The 13,905-nt window shown below is 32.8% G+C and overlaps 1 protein-coding gene across 2 annotated transcripts; it reads left to right on the top strand.

The window, feature by feature from the left end:
* Window positions 1-7,845: 7,845 nt before the first annotated feature.
* Window positions 7,846-13,821, top strand: LOC121319769. Of its 2 annotated transcripts, XM_041257581.1 has the most exons (9): window positions 7,846-7,964; window positions 8,350-8,822; window positions 8,961-9,027; window positions 10,157-10,613; window positions 11,005-11,081; window positions 11,516-11,582; window positions 11,702-11,772; window positions 12,267-12,990; window positions 13,490-13,821. In XM_041257581.1, the coding sequence occupies exons 6-9, from the start codon at window positions 11,537-11,539 to the stop codon at window positions 13,711-13,713; spliced, it is 1,065 nt and encodes a 354-aa protein (XP_041113515.1). In that variant the 5' UTR covers window positions 7,846-7,964; window positions 8,350-8,822; window positions 8,961-9,027; window positions 10,157-10,613; window positions 11,005-11,081; window positions 11,516-11,536; the 3' UTR covers window positions 13,714-13,821. The 2 variants fall into 2 exon arrangements, with proteins under 2 accessions (XP_041113515.1, XP_041113514.1); XM_041257580.1 differs by lacking the exons at window positions 7,846-7,964; window positions 8,350-8,822; window positions 8,961-9,027; ... (1 more) ...; window positions 11,005-11,081; window positions 11,516-11,582 and having other exon boundaries at window positions 11,607-11,772.
* Window positions 13,822-13,905: the final 84 nt, after the last annotated feature.

Genomic DNA, 13,905 nt, shown 5'->3' on the forward strand with positions numbered 1-13,905 from the left:
ACAAAGGCTACAGCAAAATGACGCACAAAGAACTTTTGTCATCATGAGCTAATAGTTTCAATGACATACATTTATTTTTATTTTTATAAAAAAATTATGTTCTACCAGAAATTGTGTATTTAGCTTTTTGTTTTCTTAAAAAGTGGTAAAAGTTTAGTAAATAGTTCAGTTGCCTTGAATTGTGGCATAATAAAGCGTGGGGTGTCAATACCTGTCTGCGACTGTTAGCCCGAATAGGGTGAAGGGTTATGTACAGTAGGTTGACTTTGGAATTACAGAATTCTAGCTACCAAAAGTATAGTTTTGAGTAATCAAGCTATAAAGTTTTCATAGACCACATCTGAATGTTGTTAAGTAACATCTTTGTCTGCTCTATCCCTGTGTGTTCATCACCTGAAAGGCAATTCACAGCCAGATAACCATGGGCCCACCATTCATTTTTGGGGGATTTTTTCAAGGGGTGCTTTTGGAGATAGAACCATGTAACTTAATAGTCAGTATCGTTTGAGGTACATAATTCCATCTGACATTTTTATATAGATTTGTTTTAATTAAACACAAAACTGATCATGTTTATCACAGAGTTAACATTTATTTTATTTTATTTTTCTCGGAAAACATAAGCAATACATCAAAAAATTATTTAAGTATATGTTTTTTTTTGTTTTTTTTTAAACCAAATTTCTTATCCTATCCGTGACAATTTCATCATAGTCTTCATGTCCAAGTAGAATCTCTCAGGTCGATAACATATTACAATAACATATCAAACAAAAGTATTGTTTTCTCTATTATAAAAACATGTTGCAGTTCCATGTTAATTACAATTCGAATGCCTATTATTGAATTAAGGTGATATTCTTTATTTTATACAATACAATACAGTTGCTTCTATATAATGCTGCAGAGCATCCCATGGCACTTTACAATAAAAACTCAAAAAGCCATGGGCCAATCATGCTCTGTGGCTGCACAGACCCTGCACTGTTGCTAAGATACCAATACAGTATGTCTGCTTTGGAATGCTGTCACTGGTGTCTGGCTGTGGGGACCTGCTGTGAGCTGCTGTCTAACAGTATGCGCTCTGATTGGACTGAAATATAAATTGCATGTATCAAAATGTTGTATGTAATAATTAAAATGATAACAATCTCTTCTACAATCTATGAACTACATATAACTTGTTATTAAAAACTTTGAATATGCATTTCAAAAACAGGAAAGCAAATTTTAGTTAAACTTTTATTTTTAAATCTAGTTATACTCTTTGTAATTAAAGAGACAAGTACTGTATGTGAATATGTAATACTGTTATTACAATATTAATGACTTGGTATAATAAGTCAGGTTTATTAAACACATCTGGGAACAAGCTAAGATTTAAATGGTCTCTCTCTCTCTCTCTCTCTCTCTCTCTCTCTCTCTCTCTCTCTCTCTCTCTCTCTCTCTCTCATGCTGTCACTTTCTGCCTTAACAAAATTAAACTCATGAATTAAATTGTTAAGCACCCTTTCCAGACCTTATAACAACCCAAACAACCTCTTCATGTATCCCATGTACCTGCAGTCTATTAAACTGCTTTATTGGTGTCCAGAACTGCATTACATCGCAACAAGTAGTGTTCTGACTGACATGATTGCAAGATCTGATCTGGTGGCACTGTTCTAAAAATTCAATTAATTGGCTGTTCAGATAGTAATGGGCTTTCTGATTGGTGGAGCAGATAAACTCTTTAATTCAAACTCCTTAGGGTGATGTGTGGTTAGAACTTTTTACAAATACATTTTACCTTATGATCAAAGTTGCTCCCCTGAATTGAACATGTTGTTTAGCACAAACACTTTAGATAGACGCTTCCCACAACAATATCTCAATTTTTACCGATGTGTTAGTTAGAAACCTGTAATTCCAAGCACACGTGATGTAGTTACCAGGTGCTCCGAAACAAGACCGCGTTAAGAAGAATGCCACTGCAGGGGGTCTGGCTGAGGAAATGCTTTAATCGAGCGCAGTAAATTGGCCGGTTCACACAGAAGTAGCGGCGAAGGGGATCAACAACAACGGAGAGACAAGTGTAATGGGAGACTACCCATTATTACACAAAACTGGTCACAAATGTTTTTGGCAAAAATAAATAAATACAATACAATACAACTTACCTAGAGTTTTTCACCACAAATAACACTCGCCGATGTTATAACGTTCTTGTTATTCAGAACTAAAAACATTTCGCGCGCGTGTGATTAACACGCAGGGTGACAAAGAGAAATCTAAAAACAAGTTTAAGTTACAGATACAGTATATCAAGAAATGCGTTTAAATTAAGTTCACATTGAAAACCTAGTATCGCATTTGCTGTGTTTTTGTCTAAAGAAGCTAATGAAGTAAAGAAGACCCGTATAAGTGCTGTGCGTTTTGGTTTAATGTAAGGCTAACAAGTTTGAATCGACGACATTTTTGTCTGCTACAGTATATACCTTCGCCCAGAAAAACAATGAATTGGGTTGGAGGATCGCGGTAAGCCAGCTGAAGTTTTAGTGGAGGGCAAGGCATTTATGCTTGGGTTCTAGTTTTTATGTTTTGCTAAGGCTAGGAAAGCACTGTAATAAAAATGCTTGTTGTCATTTGTGGCATAAAATATAATAATAATAATAATAATAATAATAATAATAATAATAATAATAATAATAATAATAATATTTTCGAACACGAAATGTTAATAATTATTTTAATGTTTTATAGTTTCGGCCGTCTTCCAGCGCGTATACGAAATAGCGCGTAAACCAAGTGAGAATAGGGCCCAAAATGAATAAACAGATTGATTTTTTTTTTCTCTGTCTTTGATTTATAAACTATTGGAGATATCAGAAATCAAGAAACTGAGCTGGATGCTTATATTTATCTTTCAGGAGCAGGTTCATGTTTAAAAACGACACAAGAAAACAAAAGGCAAGATTTATTTCATAATACATGTACAGTTATATGCAGATAAATATTATACCACATGCTTATCTAAGTAATATTAAGTGACACTAAAGTTCATCGGTAACATTTGTAATTTGCTGTGAGTGGTTTAAAAAAAATCCGGTTATTCGTTGCTTCTAGATTGCATTTTAGTCTGTTTTTCATTTTCCATTAAGTATGTGACTGACCAGCAGATGAGTGCATTGTGCACTTTTATCTGAATGTAATTTATGGACAATATAGTAGTTTCTTTAGCTTTGTTTGAAATGTATTTTAATGCACTTTGTTTATTGTAAAGCATAAACCAGGTAGCCATTGTCAGAGATTTATTTTGATTAGGAGTTTTTTGAGAAGAAAAAGCTTCAAAAGAAGATGAAACTTTTAGGAATATCTGCATCACCCCAGAAAGACAATGCAGCTAGCATGGATCTGGTTACACTATTTGTTGTGAATCAGATATCAGCAAAGAAAGAAAATAGAAGTAAGTAGTCACATATGTATAATATACAAAATGATAAGCAGAATACAGTATGTTCTTGGAATATAGTTTTGTACAGTGGATAGGGTCTGTACTCCTCCCAGGAGGTGCTTTGTAGCTCTTACTGGTGTACTGTAGGTCATGTACTGTAACAAGGCTATTCTCACACAATTGTTCAAGGCTAAACAAAATACATTTTGCTGGTCACAGATTCATTCCAGGTTCCACATTTGACAAGGATAGGGCAAAGTATGTAGAAAATTATAATAAAAAGGCTTATGTGGCAAGTGATCTCTGTGCACGATTAATAGCCTGTACCTTTTTTTATTGCCTGCATAAGTAGATAACTTTGACACAGCTTCTGAACTTTCTATATTTATTTTCTTGCTTTTGTGAGCTCTCAGAGTATCAAGATTTAACAGAAAAGATAATTTATAACATTCTAGTGCTGCAGGCTGCATCAGGAGTATGTATAAAAAGTAACATAGTGGCAAGCAGGGGCGGAAAGCTTGTGTGTCAAATGATGGGAAAAAAACAATACTTTTGGAGAATGTAAACAGACTTCTCAACAATGTACAGTATGTTTTCTGTCAGCAGAATGTACAATAGTAGATAGATGTCAAATAATAGATATTTAACATTATAATATGGGATGTTTTGTGGATGATATTGGGTCATACATATTAAGATTTAGCTAAAATTATATATTTCAGTTGTTCCCAAAAAAGCAGTTCTTGTTGATATCAACAAGGGAGCTGAAAGACCAGTAGGACATCATGCTTTAGAGCTTCCAATGTCACCATGTGCTCCTTCAAGGCTATGTCTAGAAGAAAGTCAGCCTCATCACAGGTAGATAAATCCCTGCTTTTTTGTATTTTTTGTATTTATTTATTTTCCTGCAAGAAGGTACAATAAGGAGAAAAGACAATCAAAGACTGAAGCATTGTAAAGATTATTTTAGTAGTAGTTAGTATAAATGATATTTTATTTATTTATTTATTAAATATCTTAACACACTGTCAGGTATAAAGTTCAGTGTTATTTTTTAATAAGACTTTAATGCTTCTATAAGAGCATGTTGTCAAATCATAGTTATAATGGTGAACATTTCTTACAAAACTAAATCTTATTTAAAAAACATTTTGCATATTCATGTAATGACATTTTCCAATTATTTACAGTATACAGGATTATGGTTTAGGCAGAAAGAAAAAACATTTCTCAAAAGGTGTCAACTTGAAATATAGACAGGTGAGTTTTTTGCTTATGGATTATAGGCTTTTCCATTTAAAATGCTCATCCATTCAAAAAGCCTATAAACCTTCAGTTCTTACATTTTTTGTTAATAAGCAGGTAGAACTGGTTTGAGATACCTAAAAGTTGATACTTAATGACTAGTTACCAGAATCTTTTTTTTACCCTTAATTGCCCTCTATTACAATATTATTTTTATATTGTAACCAGTCTAATTTATAAAATGTATTTATAAAAGATAAAATATTTCCAGTAACATTTATTTAAGAGGTGATTCATCCATTACTTCTAAACATTCAACAGAAAAATGTAACAACTTAAAAGGAAGATATAGAAAAACGTGTCTTCGACCAGTGCCTTGAACAGTACCTTGAACAGTGCAATTGATAAACTCCCCTCAGTGTCAGTTATTATCAGAACTGTAATCTTTATTTTTACATAGGTTAAAGATAATAATGAGTTTTATAGACCTGCTGTCATACTGTATTACCTCAAATACATTCCTAAGATAAAGGTGGCAGTCTAATTTAAGTTTCCTAACTCATTGCTAAATTATTTATGTGTTGTGTTTAAAGCCCTTTTCACACTGGCATGATCTACCTGGGTAGGATCCGGAGTCATGCGGATAGGGTATGCGATTCCACAATGCTTTTGATAAAGCAGGGTTGACCTGGGTGACAGACACAAGTAAACAATACGTGTATCAATGCCCCGGAAGCAGCTTGTTACTGACACTTCCATCCACACTTCCCTGAATAAAATGAAGACATGAAACTGCTAGTTCATGTTTATTTGTCTTGCAAACCTTTATCTGTAAGGGATAACTTGGTTCCAGTGAACTATGATGTTTAGAGAGGGTAACAATTGAATAACCAGTACACGTTTACGCAAATCATTTAGTAAAAAAAAAAATTACATTTTGATATCTGGGTCTCATCGCGCAGAAATATGTATTTCGTCAACAGAGGAGAAGAATTGTTTTTTAATAGATTTCCTGCTTCTGGTACCAATTCCTGAACAGTACTATTACAACCATGTATTGGAATCTGGGCATTTGATAGATTATGTTATATGTGCAAGCTGAGTTTATTTATTTTTCTTTGGTTTGTTTTTAGTGGTTTTGTTTGTTTTCTTCTTTGAATATAATGTAAAAGAAAAGTTGTTCATAAGAAGCCCATAATGTTTGCATGAAAGACAATAAAAAATATTCTCAGTTGCTGTGCATTGTATTTTGCTATGAAAATGTCCATATGAATAAACACTTATTTCAACATCCACAGACTTGGTAACAACTAACAAATATATTTTAGCCTTCTTGCCAAATTGGGAAATATTTCTTCTGCATGTCTAAAAAATTCGGTCAGAGGAATTCCACTATTGTTTTCTTTTACATATACTGTAGTTGAGATCCCTCCATTTCTGATTTACAGTAAGCATCAAACCCTGAAATACAGCCTAATGGGAGGGGTTCTTTATCCAAACTACAAACATGTTGTGGGTCCAAAATCCTTTCTACCTTTAGAAACTTGTGAGCTGGTTAAATAAAATGTGGTTTTATTCTGCATTGATTAGGGTTGTAGTAACTCGTTGATTTTTCAAAAACTTAGAAAGTTTTAGCAGCACACTGTCTGCCATCTGTGCTGTGCAACTCTTATGTCAGTTTGATGAATTCTAACATTAAGGCTTTCAAAATAAGTTATACCCATCAGTGTGCAGCACACCAGGTGGATATTGCTGCAAGCTATCTCAAATAAGTTAATTTTGAGTTTATTGGTGCATCTATTTGTTCTAAATCAGCAAGTCTTGAGGCAAGCTTTTTCTTTAAACACATACCTTTCTAGAATGGCAATAATTGTACCTTGTAATTAGGGGCTGCCAAACTTTTACAGGTTGATTACGTAATTCTTTTGATCAGTTTAGCTGGAGTGGCTGCGTGGACATCTGGAGGTTTAGGATTGAATTGCAGGTTAAAAAAACAAGTCATGAAAAACACAGGGCCCTACTTATAATAAATGTTCAACTTTCTCATGCCAGTTTACATGTTCTGTATTCCACTTTTAGTTTTAGCATTGTTTGACAGTATGTGTATATATTTAGAACTATTATGAATACAAATAGCTACCACCAAGAAGATACAGAACATCTAGCTAATTCTTAATAATCAAGTGGGAGCAAAACCACATTTTATATAATTATCTCCAGACCATTATTATGCAAGCACACAAAGGGTATCTTATTCTTTGTTTAACCTAAGCTAACAGAGTTTGATTTCAGAAAGCGGGATATAGTTGCAAACCAACAGTTTTGTAACGTCCCAGAGCACTTTCTACTGTGTTTGGAAAGATTGTTAGTATGGTTAAGTGAGTCTGGTGTATATTTAGCTGTATGACCTGATTTTCACCCCAAACACTGCTGACATCACCACAGTGAGGTATACATCTGCTGATCTGATGTGATTCATTTTGATATTCAGTGAGTTCCATTTTACAGTTATAGCTAGTCATGTGTGCGATTGGTTATATATATTTCATGCCACAAACATCAATAATGTATTCCTTCAACAGAGTAAGTCGGACAGCATGAAATTTGTTACACGTTATGATACTGTGCATTTAATTTATGTACTTTTTTTGTTCAGCTATCACCAGTGATGGAATCCAAGTTTTCGGACTGCAGTAATATAGATTATCAGTGTCGTGTAACAGACAACTTGAGTCCTTATACGTCTTCAGCTTCTTGTTCTTCACTACTGAAGTATCCTATAAAAGAGAATTTACAAACAAATCATTCATGGGAATCTTTCTGCGATGAGAAAGAACAAACTCAGGTTTAAAGCTATTTTATTGTTTACACATAAATAGTAAAAGATACAGAAATGTATATTTTGAAATATGAAAAGTATATACTAAAAAAGTGGGACCCTTTCCCCCATCAAGGATATAAATATATTATAGACCTGATATTCATGATGGCATGATATAGCTAACAATGGACAGTATGTGTGGCATGTGGGAACCACTGTAGACTAATTGATGAGGATGTACGGTTTAGGTGTTTCTTGTATCAAATCAAGACTTACAAATACACCATGAGAGCAGAATTGATTATTTTTTTTATTTTAATGTTTTCCACAGTTTATGCCCTTTTCCCGTCCAAGAGGGAATAGCACAGCTGATTTCTGGATGCCTGTTTCAAATGGGACAGAACAGACCCATCAGCAGCAAAGCACATTGCAGTTTGGAAGTACACTGGAAGAACCAAAGGTCATGTAAGTGACACAGGGACTGAGACAGATTATGTTGCACTGTGTTTATTGTAATACTCATTTTTAACAGGTTTGTTTTACTTTGGCCAGTTGTATTTACATTGTTGTTTACAAATTATTTAATATAGTTATATGTCTAATACAGTATTAAATCATTTAGATAAATATGTTGTAACTGAGAAATATGATTTTTTAAACATTCTTCTGGTTAAAGGTGTGCATATCATTGGTGTTGGATGTTAGCTTCATTCAAGCTGAGTGGTGTAGTAGCTTTTTTTTATGTGACCACATAAAAGACCAAACAGGCTGTGCACAATGGGAACAATACTGTTAATTACAATTCTAGTGAAAAGTAATGACAAATAATCTGTTACATCTTTTTTTTTAGTTTGCAGAAGAAACATTATATGGATCACTCAGCCTTTTTAAACACACAAGGTGATACTGTTGTAAGCAGCGAAACAGGACAAGACGTAACCAGATCTGGAATTCAGCATGAATACATTAAGTACCACAAAACAGTACTAGAAGATCTAAATAATATGAGCTCCAATTTTCTTAACATAGAAACACAACAATCCCAGAGTTCTTACTGCAAAAATGAGAAAAAAAACCTTAATGATAAAAGTAGAGTAAATAAATTCAGTAATAATGCTGGTGTTTTGAGTCAGGTCAAAGCCACAATTAGAAAAGATTCAGTTGCTGAGTGCAAAGATGAATTTCAAGATAGAAAACAAAAAATGATTTTCACTGACCCAGAGCAGATTTTCTTTACAAGGTCAAGAAGATCTGATGAAGCAAATGAAAATATTTTGCAAATGAAACAGAGCCCATGCAGCTTGAAAGAAAAGGAAGAGAAAGGTAACTTCAGTGTTATATTTTTATAATGATTTGCACATAATAAGTGTATTTTTCAACAAGAATCTTTAAAATGTTAATAACAAAAAAGATTAATTAAGCCAGATGTAAAAGGAACAAACAATATTTATGCATTTACAGTGTCAGAGAATTATAAACAAAAGATATACTTTGATGGAAATACTCAACTGGATTCAAGAGTCAGTAGGTAAGTATACATTTTTGACACAGAACTGTAAAATTTAGAAACAAATACATACTAACTATTAAAACTGCGCTTTATAAAGTCAAATAACTAAAGACTATAATGTAATTGTAGTTCAAAGTTACAATATTTGTCCAGTTCCAGTGCAGCCTGATTACCTGCAGTTGTGAAGGTATACACTAAAGTAACATATATTACAGAAAAAAAATCATATGCACCTTTCCCAACACAGTGAAGTCTCTGGAAGCTGACTTAGTCAGGTGATATAAAGTCATGTCCGTCTACTCCGAAAATGGAGCCCAGACATTCTCTAAATCTTGAGCATCATATGTTTTTTTTTTTTTTTGCTAGCTTAATGTCATTAACAAATATTTTATCTTTTACACATTTGTTAATATATAGTAGCCCATTTGATCTTCAAAAAACATTACAATAGTTACTTTACCCATCCATAGCCCAACTTTGGGTATAAGCAAAGTTCACTTCTGGAACAGTGTTTTGTTTTGCTTAGAATATAAGATTTTTAATCCAGTTCAGCATTGAAAAAAAAAGAGAGCCTGAGAGAGTAAACTGTATTGTGACACATCTAGTGGTTGCTTTAGAAATTATGCTTTGGCAACTTGTGATGACATAATAACAGTTTCATGGCGTATAAATAATTTATGAACCTTAACCTAGAATTTGTGCAATTTTTTTTTTTTTTTTTAAATGACCCTTTGGCTCCCCTCTGACTTCCTTAAAGCAATCAAAAGCCTCTTTCTTCTTTATACTGTTCCTTGCTTTATAATGAAAAGAGTAGGAAGACATTGTGGTATTTAAAGATAAACAGTGACACAATGATATATATAGCACCCTACAAGATATACAAGTCTGTTCTCTATTGATCTGAGCAGTAGCAGATCTAAATAGTGCAGCCAATTAAATCATTTTAAATAAGGTTCTGTGTGTACCAAAATGCAACACCTCATTAATGTCTCCAATGTATCTTCTTGTCTGAAAGTGTAAAGTGCCAGAAATGTGCATATTTTATTCATTTAAAAAGAAGCTTTAAAAATAAGTGTTTAGATCTTCAGCTGTTAAGCTCAATGTCATAGACCTCTTGAGATGAAAGTACTCATGATCATATTTACAGAAGGGATGTTGCGGAAACAAGATGTAGTTCCTCAGAGCTCTTTCTCTTAGAGGTAAGATCTATGACGATTTGTTTTGTTGCCGAAATAAGGTTGCCACGACATTTCTTTTTTTGTGTGAACCACCTGCAGTAAACCGAATAGCAGTGTAAATGATAGGCGATGGGCAGAAGCACTTCAAGCAAGAAATAAAGAAATAAAGCGTCATCTAACATTTAACATGTGATTGTGATATTGACATTTAGACTTTGTAAAAGTTTAATACTGACAGTTTGTACTAACTACTGTTTTTTTGTTGTTGTTTAAATCAAATCAAATACAGTATAACAAGTGTTATCAATAATCTTATGCCACCATATACCAGAGATATTACTTGACAAATGTTGCTGTGCCTTAAGGATAATGCATATCAGTATTTTTATTTGTTATAGGCCCCAAACCGACAGGAGTCTGAACAAAGTAAGTTTTCCTTTTCCTGATTTTTGTTATTTTGTTCCTTATCCATCAGCAGACTACAGATAAATTGTAGCGAACTTTGTATAACACCAATACCCTATCCATTACCATAACTGAGTCAGTCATTGTAATATATATATAGATAATATATATATATATATAATATATATATATAATATATATTATATATATAATTAGAATCTCGAAAACGAATATTATCATTAGAGCATGGACACATTACATTCAATTTGATTAAAAATATATATATTTAATGGCTGTGGTGTGTTCTTAAATAAATGAACACATTAAGACTTGATTAGTATGTGTGTGTGCTTTTAGTTTTTATTATATTCAGTGAGTTGTTAGTATATTTTGTTGCTTTCTTTATTTACAGTACTCAATTATTCATTTTTGAGCAATGAATCTCCTACCTATTCCCCCAGGGAAAGTTGTTTCAGTACAAATTCCGATGTAAGTTTATTTCATTAAATTGATTTTGTCGAGTTGCTTTGTTGTGAGCAATGATATTGTATTAATGTTAACCTTCCAGGACTTGTTTTTAATGTATAGAAACAAAAACACCAATGTAATTTATAGTTAAGCTGTAATACTAAAAAAAGAAAAAAGAACTGGTTAATGGTAGTAACACAAGTAGATAGATTTAGTCATGACAATTAATAAATGGTGTAAATGTTTGTTTAAATCAATTAGCTACTGAGAATTTTGAAGTCTGTTTGTCGTTGAATACTGTTTGTGAAGGAAAATCAGTTACCTTATGAAACCAGTAGGAAACAGTTAACATTCAGAATTTTTTTTTTTTCTAACATTACCAGTTCTGTTTCTTTTCACAACATACTGCTACACTTGCACTGTTCAAGTGCTTATACAATTTAAATCTTTTCCAGTCAGATGAAGATGATCAAAACATGCAACAAGAAGGGCAGGATGAATGCAACATTCAAGAAGCTTATGGTGAAGCCATACCTGCAGCAGTATTTGTTTGCTTAAATTTTTTATTATAAAAATGTTCATAAGAATATTCAGTGAGTTAATAGTATATGTTGTTGCTTTATTTATTTATTTACTTACAGCATTCAATGATTCATTTTCGAGCAGTGTGTCTCCTACCTATTCGCACAGGGAAAGTTGTTTCAATAGAGATGTAAGTTTATGTCATTAAATTGATTTTGTGGAGTTGCTTTGTTGTGAACAATGATATTGTATTAATAATAACCTTCCAGGACTTTTTTTTAATGTACAGAAACAAAAACACCAATGTAATTTATAGTTAAGATGTAATACTAAAAAAAATAACTGGTTAATGGTTAAGCACAGCAAGACAACTAAGATAGATTTAGTCTTGACAATTAATAAATGGTGTAAATGTTTATTTTTTTTATTAAATCAACAGCTATTGACTATTTTAAGGTCAGTTTAAAAAAAAAAAAAAAAAAAAAAAAAAACTTGGTGTATGTTTTGTTGTCGATGAATACCGTTTGTGAAGGAAAATCTAACTGTACCTTATGAAACTAGTAGCAAACCATTAACATTCTGAATTTCTGTTATTTCTCTACATTAACAGATATTTTCCTTTCACAACATACTGCAGTTACACTTGCACTGTTCAGGTGCTTATACAACTTATATCTTTTCCAGTCAGATGAAGATGATCAAAACATGCAACGAGGACAGGATGAATACAGCATTCCAGAAGCTTATGGTAAAGCCATACCTACAACAGCCTTCAGCACCAAAAGTGATCAGTTGAAGACAAATTCAATGGCTAATGAAACAGATGACATTCATACAAATGAGAAAAAATCCAGCAGTAGAATCAGGAACAATGAAGATCAAGATCAGTTTGTTCCGTTACAAGTAAAATGTAGATTACAGTCTTCTAGTAATAACCAAATTAGGAATGTTGGGACACAAACTGACAGTGTTTTGATATTTTCTGGCAAATCAGACATTGCTACACAATGCAACCTAGAGAACGACAATGTGTTTGCTTCTGTTCTGAAATGCAATAATGATAAACCTAATGTGACCACCAGGAGGCAGACTAGTCCAGTGAATAACACCTCAGAGCTAAACCATTCAAGGGTAGGGGCATGCAAACACTCCGAAACAGAGTATCTTTGTAAAAAAAACTTCACAGCTGGAGGAAAGCAAAATAACAGTAGTTCAAGATTAAACTTGAAAAAAAACTTTGAGAGCAAGAGTGAAACCAACACTGGAAATTCTGCAAGCTTGGACTGCAGTATGCCAACAAGACCAAGAAACAGCAAAACAAAAGAACATTCGGATTCCCAGAAAATTAGCCTTTTTGTTGGAAATGATAAAACAAAGAATACGTCCTGCAGTCACACAGTACCAAGAGGTGAGCCCACAAAAATATTTTCACATACTACTGACACTGCTTATTGAGTTTAGAAACAATTACAGGTGCAGACATACAGTATAGACCTATAGTTTTTTAGAGGTCTTTTTTTCACATTTTGTAGTATACTTCAGTTGTAAAATGTGTTTTCAAAATGACATTATTTGTAGTTCTAGTGTTAAATCTGAAATAGCTATACCAGTAGACTCTGTTTTCATAATATCAAAACTACTTCAGTTTACAGTACAACATGGATTAAAAAAATGGGTACAACTTATTTATAATTTTTTTAATAACAAAAGAGCACTTACTATATATGCACCATTCCAATGTAAAACATATGTTTTAAAAGTATTGTTTAACCCCATTGTAAATTATGGTACATGAGTAGAAAACTTTGTATGTGCCTTTGTTATGCTGAAGTGGAAGAAGTATTTGGGCTAAATATAATTATATTCATGGTACCTCAACAAACAATAAATTAATGTTCTTTTTTCAGGGTTAGATGGAGACGCCAACAATTTGGAATGCAGTGTGAATGAACCAGGTTTGAATAGCCAACATTTTTATGGTAAAAACCTGAGAGCTGATTATGATAGGACTACAAGTGGAAAACAGACTGAGCAAATTCAGCCCAAGATCACGGTTATAAGGAACTCAGAAGAGACAAAGACACTTCATGAAATAGCAGATATTTTGCTGATGTTGAGGCATAAAAAATAGTTACAGCTGAAGGAAAATAGTAAATTGTTGATTGGCCACTCTCTTGTCTGTTGCCAGGTGACTGGTATTAAAGTTAGAGACAGGTCTGCTAGGTAATTAGCATATTTATTTACCATTTACATAGTCAAGTGATTGCATTTAATGAATATATGTTGTTTATATATAAAGATAAAACTCTAATAAAACATGTAC

This window comes from Polyodon spathula, chromosome 8, assembly GCF_017654505.1.
Source record: "Polyodon spathula isolate WHYD16114869_AA chromosome 8, ASM1765450v1, whole genome shotgun sequence".
In the NCBI taxonomy this organism is placed as follows: domain Eukaryota; kingdom Metazoa; phylum Chordata; class Actinopteri; order Acipenseriformes; family Polyodontidae; genus Polyodon; species Polyodon spathula.